This window comes from Muntiacus reevesi, chromosome 9, assembly GCF_963930625.1.
Source record: "Muntiacus reevesi chromosome 9, mMunRee1.1, whole genome shotgun sequence".
Classification (NCBI taxonomy): Eukaryota; Metazoa; Chordata; class Mammalia; order Artiodactyla; family Cervidae; genus Muntiacus; species Muntiacus reevesi.
In genome coordinates, this window is record NC_089257.1 from 47,762,059 (window position 1) to 47,783,285 (window position 21,227).

At 37.3% G+C, this 21,227-nt stretch overlaps 1 protein-coding gene across 1 annotated transcript; it reads left to right on the plus strand.

Annotated features, from left to right (window-relative positions):
* The first annotated feature begins 8,157 nt into the window (after nt 1-8,157).
* LOC136175937 (olfactory receptor 5M5-like) lies at nt 8,158-9,093 on the plus strand. The gene has a single exon (XM_065946124.1). The coding sequence runs from the start codon at nt 8,158-8,160 to the stop codon at nt 9,091-9,093; it is 936 nt and encodes a 311-aa protein (XP_065802196.1).
* Nucleotides 9,094-21,227: the final 12,134 nt, after the last annotated feature.

The following is a 21,227-nucleotide window of genomic DNA, read 5'->3' on the forward strand; positions in this document are numbered from 1 at the left end:
TCTATCTAATGGAAAATACATATCAAGTAAATTGTAATTTCCAAGTTCTGCTTAAATCATGTTCTCGGGAAGTCATTTTTTGTTATAGTACATTATTGAACAAATCATGGATCAGTATATTGGTATCATATGTCATTCACCTCAGTCTCAGACAAATACAAAACAATGAAACATTTGACTTGCAATATCTCCAGTGTAATCACAGCCCAGAGCATCTCTTTTCTCAGTCATACAAAGAAGAGACTTTCCTCAATCCAGATAGATAAGCTGTTTTATGGGAAGTCACAGCTCACAAATACACAGATAGTAAATACAGGAGTGCAAATGCCTTTCTTTTTCCTGAAGGTTAAATTTGTTCACTCAAATGCTAACACCAACATTTCTTCTAGGCCTGTTTAAATTTTGGTCACACCGGGAGAAAATTAAAAGTGGACATTCTTAGTTGCTTCACTTATTCCACACTGTATTAATATGAAAACATTTCATCAAGGGAAATATAAATGTGTAATAAAACTCCAAACCAAATGCAAGCAGAACATCAGCTCCTCTAGGGCAAATGTGGTAATTCGGAGCACCCACTAAGTCACAGTTCAGCAAAAGAATCATCAGGTTCATATGGGTTCCTGACTGTGGTTGATCAAAGTATCAGTGGTTTTGACACTGACACTCTAAGAGTTAACATACCAAGATTCTTTCACACCTACAGAAGGCTCCTTCTCAAAGTGTATCCCAAGTTGAATGCATGAAAAAACATGCACCCTTTCCTTTAATACAAGTCCTTCCTAAAAACTGGAATTAAACTGATGACCCAGCGGATCCTTAAAGACACTCCTCTTCTTTAGACCCTCACTGGTGACTATCTGATGCTCCCAAACTTAGAACTTCTGTTTCCCCGTTTTGCTGAACAATACAGCATAGTGTAAATTCTGACTCAAAAGGACCACAATCAGTTCTCCTCAGCTCTGTAAGACCTTCAGCATCAGTTTCTCTCCATAGGCATTCCACCAGGTGACGTGCACAGTGTCATCTGCTTTATGCAAGGATAGAATTTAGGAGGCCTGGTTGACTTTCCCCTCAGATATTCCACCCCTACAATTGACTTATTATCAAAAGAAAATTCCATCAGAAAATCAATTCTCAGTAAACATCCATTGATTATCATCTGAACTGGGACTAGATATGAAATGTGATCCATGGCAGTAGTTTAGCTGACCCTCTGCCTCTGTCCCTTACTCCAGGTCTCTAAGTCACTATTCAAGATAGATGTGCATAGATGTCCCATTGCTTATTGTCAGGGTAAGCTGGTTGTGATCAAATATGGCATTTGATCATGGACTTCTTCAATTAGCAAATCAAACTTACATACTCTGTACTGTAGATAGTCTAGAAATTCTCCCCTTTAAACCAGAATGAAAAGTTATAGATTTACCTGCTACCAGGACAAAATTGACCAGGAGAGGCCACTAGCACCAAGCCACCATGTCTGACATGAACACACTTCTGTACCAGCTTCCTCCTCTTTGGTGTGAGTCAATGGACTTGGGAAATGCTGAGGGATGGAAAACATAGGTTCTAATTGGAGAATGCTCTCACCTTAGCCCTGCCTTGCTTTGAATACTGATGCTGGGGACAATGTTCTTTGCAGCAGTACTTCAAGGGCTGTATTAAATCACTGCAATTAATGACCTAGAGTATCAGGTTCTAATGTCTTTTTTGCTAGTGGCCATGAGGAAAGACCAGATACATTAAAACACTGACCTGGCTATTGTTCCAGAGCAGAATGGGGAAGGGAGAAAAAAAGGGAAGGACTATGGGTTCATTAAGCATTTAACGAATGATTTTGAATGGGCTTCCCTGGTGGCTCAGACGGAAGAATCTGCCTGCAACATAAGAGACCTGGGTTCAATCACCGGGTCAGGAATATCTTCTGGAGATGGAAATGGCTACTCACTCCAGTTCTTGGCTGGAGAATTCTATAGACGGAAGAGCTGGCAGACTATGGTCCATGGGATGCAAAGAGTCAGACATGACTGAGCAACTGACAATTTCACTTCACTTTCACTGGTTTTGAATATGATTTCATTCCTTAATTTGATTCAACACAAAATATGTAACAAGAAAAATGGAAACTGCTTTTCTCTTCACTACAAAAGGGGAAAAATAAATATGCTAGCTAAAACCATCTTTTCTTTGCTAGCAAAAATGTCCCATATGTGGTTCCTAGTCACACTACCTTTGCATAACCTTACTTAGTCCCCTATAAAACCCTCACTAGGCTCCCATCCCAGCCACAACTTCAAGGTCCTCCATCCACTGAAGATGTCCTTCCAAGAGCAGGAAGTTTATCTCTAAGTATCACACCAAAAGTTCTGGACTTGGGAGTCATCTTGAGAACTTGCACCAAAGCATCATAGCCTGAGTCATCGTTAGTTACCAGGATGATTCAGGATTTTAATTCCCAAAGGTAGTTTAAGTCAAATGTTAAATATATCCCCAAAACTCTATATAAACAATTCCCTTGGTGCCCAGGAAGCAGTGAAATAACAGGAGATAACATACTCATTACACTTTAACTTTATAAATACTTACAGTTTGTGGATGTGGAACACAGAAACCAAGCCTTTCAGACAGACATGAAGAAGCTCGTTCCTCCGATTGGAAATACTCTAAGTGGACCTTTCCAGGGCATTAGGAATCCTGACTGATTGTCTGAGAGGTACTGGTAAGTAGTCTTCACTCCCAAGGCTGTTGTAATACAAACTACAAGGTAGCTGAGATAAGAGTGTCAGTTCTGGGACTGGACAGGATGGGGCTTTAGGATAGGGGTGTTTTGCTTCTGTCAGAGAAGCAAATGGGGAGGATTGGTTAACTTTGGCTGGGAAAAGCTGGCGGGTTTATTGGTGTATTAATCTAGGAGGAAACCTTAGCAGGGACCTGACAAACTCATGAAGGCTATGAAATCGCACGCAAAATTTTATGTGAATGAAACTTTCCTAGGAAGAGATACTTAGCTTTTGTCAGATTCTCAAAGTAGTTCATGTGCCCCCCCCTTCCCAGGGGTTAAGAATATTTCTTAATTGTTTGAATTGTTCAAACAAAGAAAGGAAAACACAATACTCTGAATTATTAAATTTCAATGTAGCAGTTAAACACAATAAATGTTAAAAGTGTCTGAGCAAACTAAGAAGAAGTATTACTGAACTCAAATAATAAGAAGAAAAACAAGATTACAAAACATGTAAATATTGAGGAATCATAAGTGGGGAGGCAGTATAGTGTAGGCTGAGGGCTATGGAATCAGCCTCAGTTCAGTTCAGTTGCTCAGTCATGTCTGACTCTTTGCGACCCCCATGGACTGCAGCATGCCAGGCTTCCCTGTCCATCACCAATTCCTGGAGGTTACTCAAACTCATGTCCATTAAGTCGGTAATGCCATCCAACCATCTCATCCTCTGTCGTCCCCCTTTCTTCCCGCCTTCAATCTTTCCCAGCATTAGGGTCTTTTCAAATGAGTCAGTTCTTCACATCAGGTGACCAGAGTACTGGAGTTTCAGCTTCAGTACTGAAGCTAAAAGGAGTGGATAGGATGAACTCTGGGTGGACACAGTCTTTCCAATAAATATTCAGGAATGATTTCCTTTAGGATGGACTGGTTGGATATCCTTTCTGTCCATGGGACTCTCAAGAATCTTCTCCAACACCACAGTTCAAAAGCATCAATTCTTCAGCGCTCAGCTTTGTTTAGAGTCCAACTCTCACATCCACACATGACTATTGGAAACACCATAGCTTTGACTAGATGGACTTTTGTTGGCAAAGTAATGTCTCTGCTTTTTAATATGCCATCTAGATTGGTCATAACTTTTTTTCCAAGGAGCAAGCATCTTTTAATTTCATGGCTGCAGTCACTATCTGCAGTGATTTTGGAGCCCAAGAAAATAAAGTCTGTCACTGTTTCCATTGCTTCACCATCTATTTGCCACGAAGTGATGGGACCAGATGCCATGATCTTAGTTTTCTGAATGTTGAGTTTTAAGCCAACTTTTTCACTTTCCTTTTTTACCTTCATCAAGAGGGTCTTTAGTTCTACTTCACTTTCTGCTATAAGTGTGGGGTCTTCTGCATATTTGAGGTTATTGATATTTCTCCCAGCAATCTGGATCCCAGCCTAACTTGAATCAGCCTAACTGGTTTCAAATTCTGGCTCATCTGCTTGGCAAATTTGGAAACACTGCTGAACATTTGTGTGTATCAATTTCCTCATGAAGAAAATAGAAGAAATGACAATTACTCATTAAATAGAATGATACATGTAAATATAATCAGTCTCGGCACATTACAAGTATTCAAATAATCATCAGTTATTATTAGCCAGTTTGAGAGTAATCAAACCACAATACTCAATATTTTAATTTTTTAAGTGATCATAAACTTCCTCTTTGGCAGAAAATGATAAGTCAAATATTTATTATTAGATACTTGTTTCTGGAATTTATCATCAGGTGTAGCTCTATATTCTAAGAAGTAATAGACTAAACATTAATGTTACCTATAAGCCTCAATCTTAATTGCCCTTGAAGAAAATCAGAGAGTGTACTGGGTTGAAAACTGTTACAAAAGAATATGCAATTAGAAATTTTTTTGAATGCAGACAAGCATCTCCATAGGATAAATAATGATTCAATATTGAGCTAACAGAAAAGAAAACTTTAAAAATCTAGAAATTAGAATAGAATACATTAACCATGTCTTGGAAACTTCAGAGGCAAATATGCAATCATTTCTATAACAGCTAACATGTTAAAAACCTTCTATCACACAAGAGCTGTTGAATAAACCTGACGTCTGCCCACCGACTTTTTGGTTTCCTCCAGTTATTAAACCCTTCCATTACTCAGTTTGAATTGAGGAACATCTCAGGGCTTGAATGAGGTGGGAGGACTTAACCAATTCTAGAAATGAATTTAAAAGAATGTTTTCCTGCCTTTAGATGGCACAGAATCCAGAACAACAAATATTTTACTAAGATTGTTTATATGCAGTGCCTAAAGATCTCAAGGTTTTTTGTTTGATTTAAGACTGTTATTGAGAGAGAGAAGACCACAACAAAACGGGTCACCTCTGCCATAAGCCAGAAGTGTCAGAAACTACCATGTTTAAAAGATTCCATACCATTTTCTGATATAAGCTCATCTGAAGATCTTGGGACACCTAAGATTGTTGCTCCTCTCCCTAACCCTTAAAGATACACTTTCCAAAGGTGTGTCCTTGAACCCTTGCTGTTACTTCTTTCTCTTTCCCCAAATGATCTCATTGGTCCCTACAGCTTTTAGCATCCTCCATCCATTGATGATTCCCAAATCAGTATCATGAGCTCTGACTGTGAGAAAGATGCCCTTATCCCCTCAAAATGAATTCAACATCCTTCCCTCCAACTCCACTCCTAGCTCATTCTATATCTGTTAAAAGTACTAACTCTCAGTAACATTGTTATGTAAATACAAAGAGAAATTTTGCTTCTCTTTTCCCCCCTCAATTATGTTTCAACTTTTGAATTTTATAATATTAATTTTGATGTGTATGTATTTAAATTGTATTATATCTTCTGGGAAAGAGACAAGGTAAAATTAAATGATCAATTCTTGGGTTATCATTATCCTGGTCTTTCAGACTTGAAAACAATGTCAGTCAAGCACCAGTTTCTAGCCATGTTTCTCATTCAATTACAGACCTTAGATTCAAACAAAAGGGAACCTGCTCCATTTTTTAGGGCAACTCTATGCCTCTTCCTACTCCACCATATCCCACTGGACAAGGCCAAAGGGATGTGTCCACCCAGAGTCCATCCTATCCACTCCTTCAAGACCATCCCATCCAAGTAACAAGACCTTCAAATTTCTGGCCCAAACTTGCCTCTAGCTTACTCCCAGAATCTGTAGGAGTTTCTTTCCCAGATCACCTACTAAGGATGAACCACACTACAGATGCTCACATGCATAGGCCTCAAGGCGAGCCAAGGGATGGCTGTTTGCAGGGTGTGAACAGAGGGTGTTCTTGCAGGCTGGCGTGTCTAAGCTTGCGCAGCCACATGTGCAACTGGAGACAGGTTTTCCTTGCCACCTAATTCCAGCTTAGAGAGGCAAGCATCCCAAGAATTCTGCCTTCCAGGTTATTATACAAGTATATTTGTTAAGAGTGAAAGATAGGATGTATTTTATTAATTTAACTTTATTTTCTGACTTTTAACATTTAAGCATATGATACGTGGGCCTCCATTTGGTTTTCTTGCCTTGGGTCCTGCCAGTGTCAAAGGTGGGCCTACTCCTGAAGAGCCTGTTTTCTAACCACACTAGTTATTTGTAGTTCTTTAATGCCTTGTCTTTTTCAAACACCAATTATATTATATTGGGTGTTATCTCTGTCTATGTATTCCTGAAGCATTCTTTAAGAAATTGAAAGGTAAAAACTGCCACTATTATCACTACTTTTTTTTACATTGTTCTGGAAGTACTAGTCAATATGAGTAGAGGAGAGAGAAGAATGAGATAGTATATAGAAATGAGGGAAGAATTTCATATCTTTTTCATATTATATGAATTTGTATTGGTAAAGAAAACAAGAGAATTGACTAAAAAACTATTTTTAAATGATGAGGAACAACACTAAGAAAGACAGTTATAAAGTTAATTTACAGAAATCAATAGCTTTCCTATATATAAACAACACTTAAATAAACCACAAAGTTAAAAAAAAAAAAAAGATTTCACTTACAATAACTACAAAAAGATAAAATACCTGTGAATAGATTTTAAAGAAATATGCAGGATGTTTATCTGTAAAGTGTAAAGAAAACTTTAAAATTCCATTTAGGAAAGTCCTAAATAAATAAAATACACACCTTAATTACAGAAAAGAAGATTTCAGTTGTAAAGATGGCAATTCCCTCCAAGTTAACATACTCATTCAATGCAATAGCATTCTAAGTACAAATAGATTTTTTTTTTTTAATTTGAGGGGGATTTGATAAAATAATGGCAAAGTTCCTCATACACACACACACACACACACACACACACACACACACACACACAAAATACATGTGAGAATAGCCAGAAAATTTGTTACCAGGTGCTAAAATCAAGATTTTAAATATTGTATTTAAGGGTTTAGTCCTGGATCTAGAAGAGACTACAAATAAAAAGAAGCAAAAATTAACCCAAGTATTTATAAATGCTTTGCTTTGTGAAAAGGCTGAAGTTTTAAATCAACAGAATCAGTTGGCAAATGATTTCTCACCAAAAAAAAAAAAAAATGGCAGCAAAACACCCAGCTAGCTTTTCAGAGAAATAAAAAGAGTTGATTACCTAATTCCTTATATCAAAATTAAACTCCAGAAAATTCAAGCACTGTAATATAAAAAGGAAATCTAATAAAGCTCTAGAATAGAATGAGATTATTATTTTAATAATTTTAAATTCAGGAAGGCTTAGCTAATCCTATCACAGAGATCAGAATTTAAAAGAAAAAGATAAATTTGACTGATAAATTTGACATCAAACCACTTAAGATTTACTATACACAGCACAAAGAAAAATTACCATACCAACAATGAAGGACTGGGACAAGCCTAAAAAAGAACTTGTAATACATATATCAAATAGCTGATCTCCTTAATAAAGAAAGAGACCTGTAAATAAAATGCTTAGAATGCTAACAACTTAATAAAAAGTTAGTAAAGGAACTGAACTTACCAAGATAAGTTCATGCAAATAATTGGTTGAAAAATGCTTAAAAAGACACAAATCAAGAGATATGAGTTACCAATATTTACCATCACAGTTGGCAAGGTTTAAAATTTGATAGCAGTAGGTTTGTGGGAAAACCAATATTCTTGTACAAAATTGTTGGGTGTGTAACTTGGTGCCAATAACTTAGAAGTCAATTTGTAAATCTCCATCAAAAGAGAAAATGAATGAGTTCAGACATTTCTGCATCTGCTTTACCAGAATAAAGCTAAATGACAGCCCTTAATCACTGGGATTGTGAACCCAAATTTTGGTCATCTTGTACTGGAATAAAGAGGTAAGAAGCTTTTGTTGGTAAATATCTAATCATTTTGAAGCCATATTTTCTTTTTTCAGCAAGAGAAAGAACAAGATGGCAAGAGGCAACCATACCACAGTGACAGAATTTGTCCTCATGGGATTCACAGACTGTCCCGAGCTTCAGCTTCCTCTCTTTGTGGTGTTTCTGGTCATTTATCTCATCACCATGGTGGGAAACCTTGGCATGATCCTGCTCATCAGGATGGATTCCAGGCTCCACACCCCCATGTACTATTTCCTCAGCCACCTGGCTTTCATTGATCTTTGTTATTCCTCTTCCATTGGACCCAAGATGCTGCAAAATTTATTGGTGAAGAAAAAAACCATCTCCTTTTCAGGCTGCTTTGCCCAACTCTACTTCTCCAGTGCTTTTGCCACCACCGAATGCTTCCTCTTGGCCACAATGGCCTATGACCGCTACATGGCCATCTGCAATCCCTTGATTTACACAGCCATTATGACTCAGAGGGTCTGCAAGGAGTTGGCGATCGGGGTCTACACCTATGGTTTCCTAAACTCTGTGATACAGACAGTTCTGACTTTTCAGTTGTCTTTCTGTGACTCCAATATCATCCACCATTTCTATTGTGCTGACCCTCCTCTCCTTGCCTTCTCCTGTTCTGACACCCACAGCAAAGAGAAGCAGCTCTTGATCTTCTCTGCAGTGAATCTCACTGGATCCCTCCTGACTGTCCTCATCTCCTACATTTGCATCCTCTTTTCCATTATAAAAATCCAGTCTTCAGAAGGCAAGTGCAAAGCATTTTCTACCTGTGCCTCCCACCTCACTGTGGTCATCATTTTCTATGGAACACTATTTTTCATGTACCTAAGGCAACCTAAAGCAGGGAATCCATGGAAGTACAACAAAGTGGTCTCCGTGTTTTATAGTCTTATAATTCCCATGCTCAATCCCCTGATTTATAGCTTGAGGAACACAGAAGTAAAGAACACCCTGAGGAAGATGCTGGAGGGCAAGGAATCATAGTGAGTTTTCAGTGGGTAGCACTGGGAAATCATGATGTACTGACATGGTATAACCAATCTGTTTGAAATTTCACAAGCCTATTATCCACCATCCAATCAGAATAAACAATCAATCCAATCTGGATTCTTTAAAGATCAAAAGTACTAGGCCACTTGCTTCAGACAGTAATATTTAATCCAAGTAATTATTATAGACTAATCAGAATTGGTTTACAAGCTAAACTGTTAATAACTTTATATGTTGAAAATGATATTAGGTAGTAATATAGAAACTATCAATTAGGTAGTAATATGGGAAATTCATTTTTTGAGCTCCAAAATCACTGCAGATGGTGACTGCAACCATGAAATTAAAAGATGCTTGTTCCTTGGAAGAAAAGCTATGACTAAACTAGACAGCATATTAAAAAGCAGAAACATTACTTTGCCAACAAAGGTTCATCTAGTCAAAGCTATGGTTTTTCCAGTATGTATGGATGTGAGAGTTGGACCATAAAGAAAGCTGAGCGCCAAAGAATTGATGCTTTTGAACTGTGGTGTTGGAGAAGACTCTTGAGAGTCCCTTGGACTGCAAAGAGATTCAACCAGTCAATCCTAAAGGAAATCAGTCCTGAATATTTATTGGGCTGAAGCTGAAACTCCAATACTCTGGCCACCTGATGTGAAGAACTGACTCATTTAAAAAGACCCTGATGCTAGGAAAGATTGAAGGTGGGAGGAGAAGGAGACAACAGAAGATGAAATGGTTGGATGGCATCACTGACTTGATGGACATGACTTTGAGTAAACTCTGGGAGTTGGTGATGAACAGGGAAGCCTGGCCTGCTGCAGTCCATGGGATCACATAGAATCGGACATGACTGAGTGACTGAACTGAACTTAACTGATGGGAAATTCAAAAAGGTCTCAAAAAGTAACAGTCAGAGTAAAACTTAACAACTTAACAAATTTTAATTGAAATTAACAAAACTGGGTATGAAACCCACACATGAAAATCTATGTTGTTAGAAACATTTTCCTGCTTAAAGCAGGCTATGTGATAGCAAGTCACTTGAAAATCTTAAAATATATTTCTTCATAACATTTCTATGTATGGTGGTCAGGTTTCAAGGCCTGATCACATAAAAGAATATTTAATCTAAGTGTAATTGAAATACTGCAAGCTTAAAATGAACAATAGAAAAAATAGTATTAATATTAGCAATAATAAGGGGGAGGGGAGAACAGAAAAACTATGAATCTGTTCAACGTGGGACTTATTTTAATGATGGTGTAGAATAGAAAGTTTAAATAGAAGAGATAGAGAAGGTTTAGTGTATTTTCAGAGATGTTAAAAGCGGTCATTTATCTGATAGCCAGGGTTTAATTTTTCCAGGTTCTGGAAAGTGCACCTGCAGTGATGTTTAGGAGGCATGGTTTTGGGAGGAGAATCTAAAAGGAAAGAAAATTAAGGAGGAAAAGAGGGAGAGTTTCCCACATTCTGACCAGGTCCAAATGTGCATGTTTCTTAAATTATTTAAATGATCTAGAGAAATACTTTAGTTTTTCAACATTTTCCATGTTCTTTATCGCTATTTTCACAGATATTATAATGCACCATTCTGAGACATAAATCTACGTAAGTTCTTGCTATCAGTGGGGACAGGTGAAGAAAAATTCCTTTTAATTTTTTTTTATTTAGGCAAAAATATGAGCACTCTATAGTTTTCTCAAGCCCCAGTTCTAATATGCTTCTTCCAAAATAATTCTTAAGATATATAAATCTGCCATAAACCATTACATTATCCCCCAAAGCCTTTGCAAATGTAATTATTTTTGTATTTTTAAAAATAGCTCAGAATATTTATCACCAATTCACTACAAATAAATTTAAAATTAGTCAAGAATCTAAGGGATGCCCATTGCCCCCAGATTACAGATAATATTAAGGGATCTTTGTTGAATTGTTTCTTGTGATCTAGTAATTTAGGAAAATAAAAATAGTTCAATAGGTGTAACTCCTCTCACTCAGCTCAAAAAGGCTTTCTGGAGAGCTGTGTTCAAGCCATATTCCTAAACATATGGGTTGTTGGCTGTAGTTAAAAAGAAAGATATTACCAGGGTAAAGGAACAGAGTGAGGAAAGGTATGGAGCAAGCCCAGAGGGTAGGAGAGCTTACACGGTTTGTGTACAAGAAAGGAGCTAGCAAGGTGGACAAGATAGTGCTGAAGGATAACATGACACAGATGCTTAGAGCATGATCTCATTGAAACTTACCAGGTTAACTTCACAGTGCACTCTAGAACCTTCCACAGTTCTTGGCACAGACCAACACAGCAGAACCGACTGCCAAGCAGAATGGTACTCTTCTGTATTTAGTCCTAATTCCAATAGATGGGTGGACATGGTATCCAGTAAAGGCCCTGTGGTTGGGAAGTAATAGAGAGAAAAAAACTACTAAGGTCATAAGATCTTTGCTTTTTTGGTTGTTTTTAACTGATGTAGGGTTGGTATATAATACTATATTAGTTTCTTGTATGTAACATAAAAATTTTATCTTTGTGTATACCACCAAATGATCACCACAATCAGAGGAAGACTGTTTTTTAATCTTCTCCTCCAACAAGGCTAGCATCTTTAAGACAAGAAAACATGAAGGCAACTACTCAGACTGACCAGTGAAAGAGATGCATGTAGGAAGTTGGTATATTGAGAAGATGGCAGTAGCAGAGTTATTGATGGACCATGACAGGAAAGGGACCATCATTATCTCAAGATAAAAGAAAATGAGCCGGCATCAGCACTCAGATGATAAATTATGTTTTCAACAAAAAGTCAGACTCATTTCTTAAAATTTTTTTTCAAATTATTTCACATCAGTTTAGTTTAGAAAGAGGAAACAAATAGTAAATAGACATCACATGTTTTATACATACCTCTCAGCAGCAAATTATAATCATGTTCTTGAAGGACTGTTTGGCCTAAGAGTACATTTCATCAGTTCTTCAGCTCTTTTTAAAGAAAACTGAAGAAATGTCATATGACCTTTCCGTAGGGCTTTCACGGCAGGTGAGTTTGTATGCTTTGTTCAGTGTGCTTCTTTAATTTACTATAAAGCAAAGCAGAAAACTGAGAATATGGTATTCACAGATTATGAAGGACATAAGTTCACATTTTCCTAAATTCCCCAAGGACCTAGAAAACAAAGAGAGAGTAACTGTTTGAATTACCTAAATTTTGAGCTAATATTTTCTATTTCCTTTCCCACTGAGACTCTTTGGTCTTATAAAGTTGTGTCCCTGATTTGGGCCTTATAGTAAGAAAATTCTCCAGTAAATTTCTTACATTTATAAAAAGTATAGCATACCATACAGGTGTTGAGATGGTTGGATGGCATCACTGACTCAATGGATATGAGTTTGAGCCATCTCAGGGAGATAGTGAAGGACAGAGAAGCTTGCCATGCTGCAGTTCATGGAGTCGCAAAGAGTCGGACACAACATAGGGACTGAACAACAATAACGAAATATAGGTGTATAGTATTAAGATGATGATATTTAATCCGTAAGAGAAACCAGCATGATTATGCATCTTCGTTCACTTATTTTTTTCCATTTATTTTTATTAGTTGGAGGCTAATTACTTTACAATATTGTAGTGGTTTTTGCCATACATTGACATGAATCAGCCATGGACTTACATGTGTTCCCCATCCCGATCTACCCTCCAGTCTTCGTTCACTTATAAAGTGAGGCTGCTTCAATCAATACTCACACAATTACACTAATTTTTTGACCAAAATAAACAAATTCCTCCTGAAAAAGTATTACCAAAATAATGAAAATTTTATCTATGTTAGGTTTTAAAGGTCCAACATTTCATTGAAAGTAAAAATAAAACTTCTCTCACATACAAATAAAATATTAACCTATTTTCTTTATGGTAATCCTAAAATTGAATGTTATCTGCCAGCATTCACTACAATACAATTTCCATTAACACATCTAATTGTAGCTAAATTATATGACATATGCATATGTAAATAAATCTATATTTATTTGCACATAAAATGCTGAATTTTTTAACAAGTTTAAATTTTTTCTTTCTTTTCATTTAATACTCTATTGATTTGCCATGCTTAGAAACATACCCAAAGGATATTATGTTGATCGTGAGAAAAGAAACTTGAGTGAAAATTTTATTCATTTTCTTTCATATTATTTGACATACATAAGTATTCCAGAAACAAGAATTTTTAAATCTCAAAGGTGTGCCACCAGACTCTCAACTCTGCTCTGGATGTATAATTCTAGCATTCTTTGGAGAGCAAAGTGTAACTGGAAAAAGTTAATTCAGTGATGAAGAGTGGCTCTCGCCTGCAATTAAGTGGTGCACCCACCAGAGAGACAGGGAGCCACCAATGTTAGAACATAGGGAGTTTAGGCTCCTGGGAAGGAGAAAGATTTAGCCTATTCTGTAAAAATACAAACACGTAACAAATAACTAGGACTTTCATCTCTGGTGAGATAGGGCAAACTGGAGTGAGGGAAAGATCATCTTAATTTTACAAAATCAAATAATTACTTTAGTGTTATTGCAACAGTGTGACAATCCCAACAGAAGGCTTTATTCTGTGGTCTGAAAGAATATTTTTTATCCCTTCAAACTCAGTTTCTTTACTTGTGTGTGTTGACCACTCTGGCACATGGACACCTACCACCTTGCAGCTTCCACCCCTCATTATAGGTAGCCCTTTCTGTTGATCACATAGAACCTATTAGAAGCAGAAGGATAGAGCAGAGAGCCAGATAGGCATAAGCACTCTCCAGCCCACCTCTGGCTCACCCTCAGGAAGCATGCTACACGACTGCCTACTAGATTTCTCATACTTGGGCAGAAATAGTGAGGACTCCCAGGTCCATCTCTGATTTCCCACAGAAGGTTTTTATTCTGTTTTCATTGCTTTTCCTCTTAAACAGAACAATTTTTTACTCTCCTTATCCCTAGCAGGTTATTTCCTGCTGTCCCTTATCCTAGGGCTTCCTAGTATTTCAGTAGGTAAAGATTCTGCTTGCAATGCAGGAGATCCGGGTTCAATCCCTGGGTTGGGAAGATTCTCTGGTCAAGAAAATGGCAACTCACTCCAGTATTCTTGCGCAGAAAATCCCATGGACAGAGGAGCCTGGCAGGCTACAGTCCATGGGGTCTCAAGAGTCAGACACGACTTAAACCACCACATCCCTTGCAGGCAGGAGGAGAAGGGGACGGCAGAGAATGAAATGGTTGGATGGCATCACTGACTCGATGGACATGGGTTTGAGTAAGCTCTGGGAGTTGGTGGTGGACAGGGAAGTCTGGTGTGCTGCAGTCCATAGGGTCGCAAACAGACGGACACGACTGAGTGACTGCACTTATCCCTAGCCAAGTGGGCTTCCCAGGTGGCTCAGTGGTAAAGAAGCTGCCTGCCAATGCAGGAGACACAGGTTTGATCCCTGGGTAGGGAAGATGCCCTGGAGGAGGAAAAGGCAACCCACTCCAGTATTCTTGTCTTAAAAATTCCATGGACACCTTGCAGTAGAATTCAAAAAAAAAAAAAAAAAAAAAAATTCCATGGACAGAGGAGCCTGTCCGTGGGGTCAGAGAGTCAGATATGACGGAGCGACTGAACACACACATCCCTATCAACCCATCTCATGTGAAAACTTACATTATGACTAGCATGCCTCCTTATCCATTATGGGCCTTTAGCAAAACTAGCAAGTAGCTTTCCATAGAAACCTTTCAGATACACAGTTTAAACTAATGTTCATTATAAGAGAGCGGAAAAGGAAATGCTTATTAATGTTGTTTATATTGGGGGATCATTTTTACAAAGAAATGTTCAAATCTCTTTCACAAATATTGGACTATCTTTCCTTCTTATATTTGTCACAAATCACAGATGGGTCCTATATTGTCCACAAGCAGAAGATAACGCTACCAGTTAATCTACATTTTAATCTAATAGTGCATTTCTTTGTTCTGTTTTAATGAATCTGGTGTTAAAACACTGTCTGTTAAACGCTCCTATCTCCTGGCCTATTTATATTTCCCTGTACATTAAATTGTTATATCAAAAGAATGCTGTGCATGTGTGATCACTTCACTAAACCTGTAGCTGACTTCTGATAACATCTATAAATCCACATTTGGGAACTATATAACAGATGCCTGCATGCCAACAAGCAAAATAAATCATTCTGGGCCTGGAAAAAATGTATGGTCTTGGAACTAAAGATTTTGTTTACCTCCCACCCCCCAAAAAAACACAAGCTCAAAAACAGGGCTTTAAAACACTGCTTTGTAGCAGTGCTGGTGATGTAGCAAGAAGGCGACTGATGAACTCAAGGCTGAACTTGAGTCCTAGGTCTGTCAGAACCATGATAACAGTCAAGGGGTTTGATCCATCTGAGCCTTAGGTTCTTCACTGAGAATATGAAGAAAACAATATCTCACAGGGTAATTATAAGGATAAAATAGCATAGGGTGCACTGAAGTGCATTTTAAACATTTAAAAGTATAAAGTTCTTATTTCTAATAACCTACAGTCAGACTCTACTCCATCTGACTGTTCAACTTTCAAAATCTTATATTTTAAAGTAAATATTTGTAAAATCACTGTCTGAAAGTTATTTTACAAAATATGTAAGTTTACAAATATCTCCAATAAAGGATTTTCTTCATTTCATCTGCCTGACTGGAAAACTTAGTACCTACAGTCCATTTCTAATTTCCAGGCCCTCTAGTACCAATGTCCATTTGCAAGTCAGTGATTTGGACCATGGCCACACTATCTCCTGGAAACACAGTTGCACGTGACCTGCTCAGCTCAGACCATAAAACTCTTCTTAATTCATAAGAAGTGTCCACTGATACTACTTTGACCCTGAACCACTGCAGCACACAGGTTCCCACAGAACAAAGGTCTGACGTTCCAAAGTGAGCCACTCAGAATTCCTCTACTTTTTACAGCTACAGCAGTGGAAGGCATTCTCATCCTCAGGACTGACTTCTCTGAGCTTTTGCTGGCTTCACCTCAGTCTATGAAAGAGCACTCAGGGGTGAGCTGTGGGATGGAGGCCAGGGTGGGCGCTGGGGCCATTGTGGGGTGGAAGGGGCATCTCACTTACTCTCTCCTGCTCATTATTCTTGGTCACTGCTTGGACTAGCAATAAGCCTGGAAGAATCCAGAGGAAACAGCATAGAGGAAAACAGAGTTAAGTCCCCAGGAAGCCTCTTCTCCTACCTTCTTTCCCCTCTAGAGCTCTCTACTTTTCTGCTGTGCTGCTGCTAAGATGGAATTCCACCTCCTCTCTAACTCTATGAGAAGGATGATCAGGGTCCTGGGATGTGAACATCTAAGATTGGGCAAGAGGGGAGAAAAGAGGGCAGGGGAGAGAACTAGGGAGAAGCTGATGAGTCATTTCTCAGACTCCGTGGACATGTAGGCTATTGCTTTACTTCTTTAAGGAAGAGAGTAAAATCTTCATTCAAAGTGCTTATGAACTACCCAGGAAAATGCAGTGTTGCCTGTTACATACAGTAGATGCTAAATAGAAGTTAACTAATTCTGGGCTTATTCTACTCTCTCATTCTTGCTCTGTCTCTGTCTGTCTGTCTCTTGCTCTCTCCTACACACACACAGAGACACACACATACAAACATATACATCATCACCATCATCACATTCATATAGATGCCCTGCTGGGACCACAAATACAAAATCTTAATGATCAAATTGATCATCTACTTCACAGTCGACTTCTGCTTTTCACAATTTTATACAGGAGAATTTCCCTCAGTCACCTGAGTTCAAAAAAGTTATAATTACTTTGACCTCTCCTTATCATCTTCACATTTCAAAATAGAGACAAAATTTATCCATTATTTATCTGTGCATTGATGCAAGATTGCTTGTATTAATCCCCTTACTTTTCATTCCTATTACCATCCTTATCATTACTTTGCATCTGGACATCCATGTGTCTTTGTTTTGAATCTCCCAACCTCAAAGATCCTCAGTAGTTTCACATATGTATAAGTATGGTGTATGATAATATCAGCATTTCAGACCAGTAGGGAAATGATAGACTTATCAATAGATTAGTGCAAATGCAAACCATGAACACACTTTTATGTTATACATCTTGTATCAAAGTAAATTCAAATTAACCTGATCTTAATGTAATAAATGGAAACATACATATTTAAACAAAATATACATAAATATTTGCTGGTCTGGGAATAGGAAAAGCTTTTCTAAGAAAAAAGCTAAGGTCAGAAAATGTGAATAAAAAGTATGACAGTTTCAGTTAAATAAAAATTTTAAATTTCTTTTACAATAATCAGTAAACACAAACATCAAATGAGAAAATATTCCCAATGTATATATGACAAAATTAATATAGACAAATAAATCAATAAGAGTGCACATAAGATATGAAAGACAATACACAAAATAAAAAATGTAAATAGCCTACACATGAAAGATGTTCAATTTCATTAGTAATCAAGGAAATACAAATTAATACAATAAAGAGATCACTTTTCATCTATCACATTGAGAAAGATATTAAAGAATAATAATGACCAGGTGATAGTGTAGGAGAAGAGGCATAGTTACAGGCTGCTTTTGGGAGTTTAAATTGGTATAAAATTTCCAGAGGGCAATTTGATGATATTCACCAAAAGCCTTAAAGTTAAACCTTTTTAATCCATTTTGATGAAAATGCTCCAAGAAATGCACAAAATACCTATGCATTTTACTATTGACTATAATAATGTTTATAACAGTAAGAAATCTGTAGCATTATAAAAATATATCAATGAAGGACTGATTAAGTAAATTAAGGAATAGTGATATACTAATATATATAATATACATAATAATGCATTGATTAAAATATGCATTACTATGTATATTATATATAATGTAGATATATTTATTTTCATGAAAATGCTCATGATATATGCATAAAGCAAAGTGCCCATATAACATCATTTTTCTTCAATAGTATATGTGAAATATATAAATACAGACACAGATTGTTGATAGTAGGTGGTATTGGTTATTTCTAGGTGATAAAATCGCAGATGCTTTTTACTGGTTTCTTTATTCTGAAATAAAAATAAAAATCAATCCTATTCCAGATATCCATAGTCTTTATGTTTACCAAAATTTTTCTGCCTTATATGTTTAACTCTAAATTATCTTCTTAATCCTAGGTGCCAAGCCTAGAAGCAGGAACCCAAGTTAAAAGGATGCTACCACAACCCAGATGTATAGTTAGTGACTAATGCTAGTGGGAAGAGAGGGGAAGAATGAGATGACGGAGTAAAAGATGATGCTGGAATTTCAGATCTATCTGACTGGGAAGCCACTGACCAAAATGGGATATGTTTTAGCAAAAAGAAGCTGGATCTTTACACACCCAACACAGAGCCTTGAACATAGCAGTGATCCGATACTTTTTAAATGGGTGAATGTGATTTCATGTGATCCTTGTTATAGTCAGTTATATTAGTGCTCCATCCAAAATATTTTCTGGTGATTCCAAGAAGGCTCTAATGGAGGCAGTGTGATACAATAGAAGAAGCATTAAAATAGGAATCATGAGACTTCTTTTCCCACCAACTAGCTACATGTTACTTCATATTTTCCTCTGCCCAGGAGTTCTCCTGTTCTGCATAGGAACTTAAATGCCACTTTTTCAAAGAAGTCTTGCCTGACTTCCAGGTCTCAAGAAAAAGAAAGAAGCCAAGTCCTCTTGCACTTATCTCTCTGGTTGTCAGAATTTAACTGATTCCTAGAAACTCATAAATCTCTGCATTTCCTGTCTGGACTTGCCACCAACATATTTAATTCCTTTATCTCGGATTGGCCTTAGATAACATAAAGAATGCACCAAGAAGTCTGCTCAGAATATCCTGCAATATCAGCCCAAAAAAGCTAGTCCCTAACACGGGTCTTAGTCCCTATACTTAATATGCATTGGACTCTGCTCCCCTTCAGGCACTGCAGGAGATGTATGCAAAGTGATTTGTTTACATGGGAATATTTTACATCATCATCACAATAACAGATGCTACTATGACTAACCATAAAATAGAAAAGTAAAGCAAACCTAGAAAAACTAAGCGACATATCCTAGATCACGTAGTGTGCAAACGGTGGAGGTCAGATTCACCCGTGGAGAGGAGATGGGTCATCTGCTGTTACTTACAGAGGTGCAGGCGCTGCTGCAAGATCTGAGGCACTCCTGAGATGTTCTATAGCTTTCTCCATCAAATTTTTTTTCACTTTCCTTTTAAGAAAAAAAAAGAGAGAGAAACACAGTGAACTGGCTGGCGTGTTATTGGAGCTGGGACTGGATTTAGCACAAAAACCTTCTAGTTCATGCTGGGTGTCTAAGTGATGGAGCTGGGTTTGGAGGCCAAACTGCTTTTCAGAGGTGCTGTAGGTGCTGTAACCTATTGTTCCTATGCCCACCAGGACTGAACTGCTTCCCCACTGTTCTCACCACCTGGAAGCCCAGAGCTGGGATTAGCAGGAGAGTCGAGGATAAGCTGACCTAGATGGCGACTGTTCACAAGGGTTACTTACGCTAGCACAGCAAAGCTATTCACACTGTCTGCCATCAGCACCAGAAGCCTAACCTGCTTTTGTCCAAAGTGTTCTCAGGTTCAAAAATGTAACAAGGAGCAGAAAGAATAAAGCACATCTGTAGGCGCCTGATGACTTTACATATTCTCTTCCAAACAACACACACTTACAGGCTCCCAAGGACAAGAGGTAGCTCTCTTCCCAGGGGCCATGCTGGTAAATCATTTGCATCAGAGTAGATGTCTGAACCCCATAATTCCTTTTACTTTCATATTCTCTATATTCTTAAACTATAGGCTCAGATTACTGGCATGATTGAAAAATCATTAGAGTGGACCCAATTTTTTTGACACTTCAAATCCTATCTGAACCTCTCAGTTTTGTAGTGAAAAGCAGTTTTTGAGATGTGATATATGAGGACCTAATAATTGCTAAAGTTCTGGAATAAGAATTTAAAAAAGAGGGAACAGCCTCTAAGATCTTACAAACCTTTGCTTGATTAATAAAAGAGGAATAAAAAATTCAGAAAGCCTTGCAAAAAAAAAAAAAAAAAACAACTAAGAAGAACCATTTTAATTAAAAGCCTCTAAAAAATAATGTTCCCAATTATAATACCTTAAAAAACTTTGCAGAATTCAAGCATATAATAATAAAAATATTGATTTTTAAATATTGATTTAAAATTCAAGTTGAACTAACCAGTTAGATGTATTACACATGTCTTTTGATGATCTCAAGTCCAACTTTTTAAACTTTCTTAAGACAAATTTAACACACGTGAATTATCATTTTTAAATAACCTTTTGAAAATACCTGAGGCTTTGCAGCCAGAAGTCACTTACTTGCATGTCTTGTCACCAGGTTCATACTATGGTATAAATGGGGGCAGTTTGTGGAGTCTTGAGTTTTAAATAACTTGAGAAAATGGGTTCTTTCAACTTTCCCTGGGGATTTAATACTAATCCTGCTATTGAGAAAATTACAAGGATATTATTAGGAAAGTTTACAGCACATGTACCCCCTTGAAAAAAACTGAGAATTATGATTATAGCTTAGTCTAGGCTTTTCAGCCTTTGTGAACTCTATATAAATCACATATTATTTCTGTTTTCCATAGATGATTTTATTTATGTACCTTTTTTACTTACAAAAACAGTGATAGTCTAAAATTACAAACCTAGAAGAAGTAAGACAAAAACAAAAATTTTAGGCCATGCTCAAAGGAAATTGCTATTGTCTCCTTCACAGGCTTCCTCCACTGCAACCAACACCTATGTTGAAAATGGTTGTTAGGTGTCTTTTGATGTCACTGGACTATAAGCTCCTTGAGGACAGGAAATGCATCTTAATCATCTCTGGATACTCAGCTTCTCTCATTTTGGTTGGTGTCCATTTCATTTTCCACTTATTATACTATGGTCCTGGTTTTTGTAGAATAGTACACAGGATTCTTCATACTTCATATTCACAGAACTATTTAAAAGGAGAATGTGTCAGCAAAGGAAACAAGAAAG

What these genes read in the sequence shown, in the direction of transcription:
- LOC136175937 (XM_065946124.1), top strand. Translation starts at nt 8,158, where the DNA reads ATGGCAAGAGGCAACCATACCACAGTGACAGAATTTGTCCTCATGGGA.